Source organism: Sardina pilchardus, chromosome 13 (assembly GCF_963854185.1).
Source record: "Sardina pilchardus chromosome 13, fSarPil1.1, whole genome shotgun sequence".
In the NCBI taxonomy this organism is placed as follows: domain Eukaryota; kingdom Metazoa; phylum Chordata; class Actinopteri; order Clupeiformes; family Clupeidae; genus Sardina; species Sardina pilchardus.
Genome location: NC_085006.1, coordinates 32,638,644 through 32,646,143, shown reverse-complemented (window position 1 = coordinate 32,646,143; position 7,500 = coordinate 32,638,644). Strand labels below are relative to the sequence as shown.

General features: G+C 47.2%; 1 protein-coding gene across 1 annotated transcript in view; it reads left to right on the top strand.

Annotated features, from left to right (window-relative positions):
* The first annotated feature begins 5,239 nt into the window (after positions 1 to 5,239).
* Positions 5,240 to 7,500, top strand: part of phox2a (paired like homeobox 2A) — a 2,487-nt gene continuing 226 nt past the window's right edge. The window contains exons 1-3 of the mRNA XM_062553278.1: positions 5,240 to 5,462; positions 6,760 to 6,947; positions 7,229 to 7,500. The exon at positions 7,229 to 7,500 is cut by the window's right edge and continues 226 nt beyond it. Of these exons, the coding sequence (XP_062409262.1) occupies positions 5,240 to 5,462; positions 6,760 to 6,947; positions 7,229 to 7,500 (683 nt within the window). The remainder of the gene's footprint in view (positions 5,463 to 6,759; positions 6,948 to 7,228) is intronic.

Sequence of the window (7,500 nt, the reverse complement as noted above, 5' to 3'; positions counted from 1 at the left end):
GGAGAGAGCGAGAGCTGTCTGGCGCGAGGTGAGAGGTCAGTTTGCCAGAAGTTAAACTGTTGCCAGAGCTGCGCTCGAGGAGCCTTGACCCGCACTCGTGTTAAACAGTGCGCGCAGAGCCCCCCGTTAATCCCTTCAAAGAGCGAGCCCTCACCCGCAACCCCTCATCAGACTTTCAAATCCAGTCTTCTGCCCCGCGTGTTTGCTCCTGAAACGAGCCCTTAATCCCGCCCCTGAAAGGCGAGCGGCTTTAACCCGAGCGTTTTGAAATTCATTGGGCTATTAGCGGAAACAGTAACATTCATAAACGCCTTTCTCATTCCGCCAGCGCTGTGTCAACACGGGCCGGAGGGGAGCGTGGCGGGGGGCTTTCTCCCGGAGCTGTGATTGACAGGCCTGTCCCGCCTGTTGCGCGAGATCACCACCATCATTCTAGAAGGACGGGAGACGCGGAAAAAGAAAAGGGAGGCAACGCACGGCAAGGCAACGCACGTGAAGGCTCGCTCCCTCGAGCCTAATCGAGTTCCTCTCTACTTCTTAAAAGTAGCCCGCATGTGGCATGCGTCGTCCCGTCCAAACGCAGGTTCGCAGCTCGTGCGTCCCGGTGAGGTGGTCAGACGCGGAGCGGCGGGATGACCGATCGCTCCAACATGCAGATTGGCCCAATAAAGCGGCGGGTAGCAGAGAAACGGAAGATTGATGTGACCGCGAGAGTCTGGGGCCTGTGATGGATGGAGAGAGAGAGAGAGAGAGAGAGAGAGAGAGAGAGGGAGAAAGAGATGAGCTATCAGAACCGGATGAGACAGCGACAATCTGGGTTCAGAGGGGGGGAAAGTTCGAGGGTGGTCCAGTCTGATATCCTGAGCATTTTTTTTCTCTCTCTCTCTCTCTCTCTCTCTCTCTGTCTCCGTGTGTTTGTGTTTGTGTGTGAGAGAGAGAGAGAGAGAGACCACGACAATTTCGAGAAGCAAAAAAAATGCTACCTTTACTACAGTTTTTAAATAAATGTTTAAATAAAATGACCAAATATAAAATGACCAATTAATATTAAATAGATTACCTCGTGTGTTAAATAGCAGTTGTATCGTTGTGAAATGATTGGGCAATAGCTATAAATCCACGGACTTGTAGAGAGACAGGCCTGAATAATAATTTATGGAATTTAAATGATCATTGTGGAAATATGGATTGTGCTTAAAAGAAGGAAACCAACAAGGAAACGAAATGTAGGCCTAGTCCTAGTCCTAGTCTCACGCCCGGTGTCCAAACAACGAACCAACGAACGAATGAACGAATGAACGAGCGAAGCCATTAACAGCGTAACGGCAGTGTGCTTATTGATGGATAACCGGATGGCCACGAGGCTATAGCCCATTCACAAATGTCAAACTGTAGATATAGGTTAGAATACAGTCCCTTTTAGAGTGTACGGTCTGAACTATTGAAATGAAATCCATGGAAATAGAGTTGATAATTGTATTTAGTGTCTAGTATTTAGGCTATTTAGTTCATCATTTTTATTGAGATGCGTAGAAGGATTCGGTTCCATCCACAAATGCATCTCACTGGCCCCGGGCTGGACACTATTATGTAAAAGCTCAAGATTAAATGTTTTATTCGGAAGTAGTTTAAGAATCTGGGAAGCATTAAAACTGGTCTATAAACTCTGAATAAAAATGTGTGTGTGTGTGTGTGTGTGTGTGTGTGTGTGTGTGTGTGTGTGTGTGTGTGTGTGTGTGTGTGTGTAGGGACCTACACACACACACACACACACACACACACGCCTGTAAAGGTGTCATCTGAGAAACGAACAGGAACGGAGGCGTACCTGTTCATTACTGCCCCTCATGTTAAAGGGGACACCAAAGCCCTCTGCGGGTGCACGAGACACTTGTTGCCTCCTGTACCGTGTCACTCAAACACGACGGTAGCCGGTTGTGTTCGTGCTCGTCCCCGCTGGACCCGTTAACATGCTATTTCCACGTGCATATGATGTTTGTGTTGATGGATGATCTCTTTCTCTCGCTCTCTCTCTCTCCTTGTGTGTGTGTGTGTGTGTGTGTGTGTGTGTGTGTGTGTGTGTGTGTTGGAGGAGAAGGTCTTTGGACTCGCCAGCTCTTTCAGCCTCAAATTACCTAAATGCTCCGTGACAAAAGCGCCCGGGGGTCACACTCCGTTAACCTGGTTATGGACGGGGCGCGCGCGTGGAGGCGCAGCTGTTTACGCCCCGATGAGAGCGGGATCCGGGGACACGAGACGGGTGTGTGTGTGTGATAGAGAGAGAGAGAGAGAGAAGGCTTCACAAGACATTACTGCCCAGGCGCTACGTGCACTCTAAAAAAAGTTGTTATTAAAGAACCAAGCACATGGTTCTATTGCATGCTTCATATATGGCACCCCTAAATGGTTCTATTGAAGGGTTCATCAAAGGAACCCCTAAAGCTTTAAAGCCTGGTTCTATATAGTACCACAAGAACCTTTTTAAGAGTGTGTGTCATCATGTCACGAGAGTGAGCGTTCCAAATGACGCGGAGACTGACCGGGGCTCGAGGGCCAGAAGGGCACGCGTCTGATTAGAGAAGGGGACGGGTCGAGCGCCCGTGCAGCAGGAAACGTCTCCTGCGCGAGACAACGGAGGCCGTGGCCCGTGGGAATCAATATCACGCGTCACGGAAAAAGACAACAAACCCGCGCATCCACGAGCCCCTGATGCGGTCCGCGAAAAGCAGGACAGGTCTGCGGTGTCCGTGAAGTCTAGAATATACTGACTAAACATTTAATTCAGAGATGTCACTACACACACACACACACACACAGGAAAGAGAGAAAACGGGAAAGAGAGACACACACTTCTCTATTGGGCAGTGGTAACGCCGTTTTGCAGGCGATTGTATCGCGACCACTGAAGACATTTAAATGAGTTAGAATAGATTTCAGCTCAGACTACATCAGGAGTCGGTGACAAGCAGCTGGCTTTTCAAGCCTAAACACATAAAACTCCCCCCTCTCTCTTTCTCTCTCTCTCTCTCCACACACACACACACACACACACACACACACACACACAGACTGTGCAACCGCCTAACAGCAGCCACAGAAGTGTGTTCCACGAATACATAGTTGCATTCAATATAAACTCAGAATAATTTAATTAAAATAAATAATCTATCGCGTTATATTCTATAAATTGCCTGCCTCGATGCACCTTCACAGCTTTTCACGTTTTGTGCCCTGAAATGTAAACAAACGCAAAAATGATGACTGCTAAATGACGAATGCTGATGCAGTGTCTTATTTGTACTAGGCTGCTAATGTGGCCTATCTGAATGTCTCACCCTTTTTTGTATAATTCTCAATTGATCCCAAATATTAGCCATTGTACGGTGGTCTGGACACAACACACGCCGCAAGTGGTCGTTCGTCATGGGTCGTTATGAGCTACGAGATCAAATCACATGAATGTATACAGCACATTTAAAAACAACAGTTTTGCTTCCAAGTTTACATTAATCAATTCTAAATAGAAATGAACAGTAAGATTTAAACACACACACACGCACACATGTTGTATTAATTATGCTATGGCCTATAGATTAGATTAGACCATAAAAAGCAAAACAAACATTACAAATAAAATAAGTAAATAAAAGAAGGACTGATGCGTTCAAACTATAAACTAAAACTTGGATTTTTAAAAGATTTAGAAATCAGTCAAATGAATGACTAATTTCTAAATCTCTCAATCATCCTCGTGCACGCAGGGGCATGCTGTTCCTTAATTCATATCAAATGGAGCAACGATCCGTCTCCATTAGAGCACAGTTCTACGAGTGTCTTTATGTGTTCTCCATTAGAGCACAGTTCTACGAGTGTCTTTATGTGTTCTCCATTAGAGCACAGTTCTACGAGTGTCTTTATGTGTTCTCCATTAGAGCACAGTTCTACGAGTGTCTTTTAGGGGCGTCTGCATGTTCTTCAATAGAGCACTGTTCTACGTCTGTTCTTCAATAGAACACTGATCTCCGAGTGTCTTCATAAACGGGTGACGTCTGTTCTACCTTTTCCCGCGACTAAGGGCACGAGCGGTGTCTGCTTTATCACACGAGCTCGTAATTACTTTAGTTAGGCTATTAATGTAGCGCGTGCCAGTCGTCCTGTTGTGGCTGTTTCTCTCTCTCCTCCTCTCCATCTCTCCCTCTCTCTCTCCTCCTCTCCATCTCTCCCTCTCCCTCTCTCCTCCTCTCCATCTCTCCCTCTCCCTCTCTCTCTCCTTCTGGGTTTCTGATGAGCGTCTCTTCTCTTCACACTTCTCATGTCTGAGACGGAGACCTGTAGTGGCATGGTGCTCTTCGCACTGTTCACACAGTCTGTCAGGAGATGCACGTTGAACACAACACACACACACACACACACACACACACACACACACACACACACACACACACACACACACACACACGCACGCACGCACGCACGCACGCACACACACACACGCACACAGGGCATCAGTAGCCTTCTCAGTTCTGAGTTCCAGTCCCTTGCCTGAATAAGAATGCCCTAAATAACACTGGTTAATTCCCGCCAACCGTGTGAGACGTCGCTAATACTGGGGGGTTAGCAGAAGCTGTGAGTGTGAGGGACCCTGTAGCAGGGGTCTGACCCAGCGCGAGCCTCCATCGCGAGCCTAGCAGGAGCGCGCAGACCCACACTGGGCTGTGCGCGGAGTTAAAGGGTTAAGGGGCATCAGTAGCGCACGCGGAGTGGGAGGCGCAGCTCGAGGCGCGGAGGCATTGTCATGCAAAGAGACCACCGCCTCGGCATTGTCTCGCGGACTACCGACTTTATTATAAACACCGCGCGAGCAGCACGGGTAGAACAGAGTGCCGTCAAACGGAGACCGACAGCGCGAGGGACAGGAGCAGCGCACGAGAGAGATCACCGAGGAAGCCAAGGAGGCACGAGACGAGGGGAGTCGGTGGCACGTAATCGGTGAAACCGGGAGCACGCACATGCGAGAGCCCAGAGCGCAGCACTTAATAAGTCTGACCGTTTTTTTAAACCCCACCACACGCCCGGAGAGCGCAGCTGACCCTACCGGGGCGCGTCATCACCGGCAGAGCATCGGAACCGTAGAGAAGACAGCGCGTGACTAGCGGATGCTCCTGTGAGCCGCGCGCCAGCCTCACCCCGTCGTTTCGGAACTTTTCGCTCCCTGCGTGGAGGGAGCGGCACCGACTCCATGTACAAGATGGATTACTCGTACCTCAACACCTACGACTCGTGCATGGCGGCCATGGAGGCGTCGGCATACGCGGACTTCAGCTCGTGCAGTCAGTCCAACGGCTTCCAGTACAACCCGATCCGGACCAGCTTCGGCCCGAGCGCCACCTGTCCGCCGCTTACTTCCGCGAGCTGCACGCTCGGCGCCCTACGGGACCACCAACCCGCCCCGTACTCCACAGGTAGGCTCCGGTTTAGGCTCCGGTTACGATTTCAGCAGGTAGCCTATAGGCTCCGTTTTAAGCTCCGGTTTGTGTCCGCATGTGTGTTATTTCCACACAGCAGCAACAACAAAAAGCAAGCAAACAAACTAACAAAAAGGTACTTTTTTTTGTTTTACATAGCTGCACTCAGTTGCTGTGTTGAAATTGACTCAAAATTGCCCCTGATCACACTTAGAAGGTGTGTCATTTTAACACATCACTTTTTAGAGTGTACAGTTTCCGCAGGCAGGCTGGTTCTGCGAAGGTTTAAAGAAATAAATCTCAGAAATATATCTGGTGTCGTTAACAGGCCTGGGGTGTAATTGAGTTAAACTGTTTCACAGGCTATAGGTTCCGGTGAAATCCACCGGCGTCGTAGCTAGCCTAGTTTTAATTAATAATAAATCACTGTTTAGATTCGTTCAGACAAAGTTTTGCAATGATGAGAAATTAATATTTTGGTCAGGTGATCCGTAGACCACATTCACGCTTCCAAAGGCCGCGTTCATTATTATGAATGTAGGTTAAACGATTAATGTCTTCTTCGTTTATGAAATGTAATTAATTAATTAATTTAATCTTTCTTTATTAATGTAATAAATTCATTTTGTCCTCTTCTCGCTGATGTGATGTGATGCACACACCCTTTACTCAGGAATTCCTCAGGAGATTCCTCTCGAATAATAATTATTTTATGGAAATCGTTCAGTAAAATGTTGAGAAAAAATTAAATATTAAAAGTTAAAATATAACTTAACAATTTAACCACATGGAGTCATATTCAATATCCGTTTCCATATTGATTTTTGCCAATTCTACTAGAACAATTTGGTTAATCGGGGGAAGAACTGTTATTTCTGTTATGGATGCGAATGTTTCTGGAAACGACATTTAAATAAATTACATTTAAACATTTAAATAAATTACATTAAAAAAAATATCATACAGCAATAATAATAATAATAATAATAATAATAATAATAATAGCCTAACAACAATAATTTATCCCTGATTTCAGAACGTGTCAGCAATCCACCTGCAATCCAACTTAAATGTACTAAACTCCAAATAAATAGCTACAGATTTTTGTATTGGTAAACCTTTCCATCCACAGATTCCTTAGCCTTATGTTCAAAGGATTCCTGTGCCTTCCTGAATTTTTTTGAAATTGTGCGCCGATGCTTAGGCTTATATATTACATTACAATATGTAGAATATTACATATTAGCACATATGTGTATATGTGTATTTATTTGTCATTTATTCCTCTCTGTAGTGCCATATAAGTTCTTCTCGGATCCGTCCGGTTTAAACGAGAAACGGAAGCAGCGGCGAATCCGCACGACCTTCACGAGCTCTCAGCTGAAGGAGCTCGAGCGCGTGTTCGCCGAGACCCACTACCCGGACATCTACACGCGCGAAGAGCTAGCGCTCAAGATCGACCTCACCGAAGCCCGTGTACAGGTAAGATCTCCTGAAGAAAAAAAAAAAAAACCGAGGTAGAAATAAATGTAAATACAAATATATAAATATAATAGGCCTTTCAACAATACGGATTTCTCCAATTCAAACTGAGGTGATTCTTTGTGTGGATTGGCCAAAAAGTAAAGCCCAGTTTAAAGCTCATTGATGAATTGGCATGATAAACAGCACCACAGGAGCGCTAATACATAAGGATAAAGAATATGAGGAGGAATACTCTCACAACTTGTTCTCTCTCTCTCTCGCGCGCCGTCTTTCTGCAGGTGTGGTTTCAGAACCGGAGGGCCAAGTTCCGTAAGCAGGAGCGTGCCGCCAACTCGAAGGGTTCCGGTGGCGTGGGCGGGTCCAGCAGCAAGAAGAGCAGCGCTGGTTCCGGCTCGGGAGAAGCCCGGTCCTCGTCGGAGGACGACGAGTCGAAGGAGTCCTCGTGCAGCCCCACGCCCGACAGCACGGCCTCCCTGCCACAAGGGGGCGCCAGTCTCAGCCCCAGCCCCGGACCACCCGGAGCCCCGCAGACCCTCAAGCCCGCCCCCGT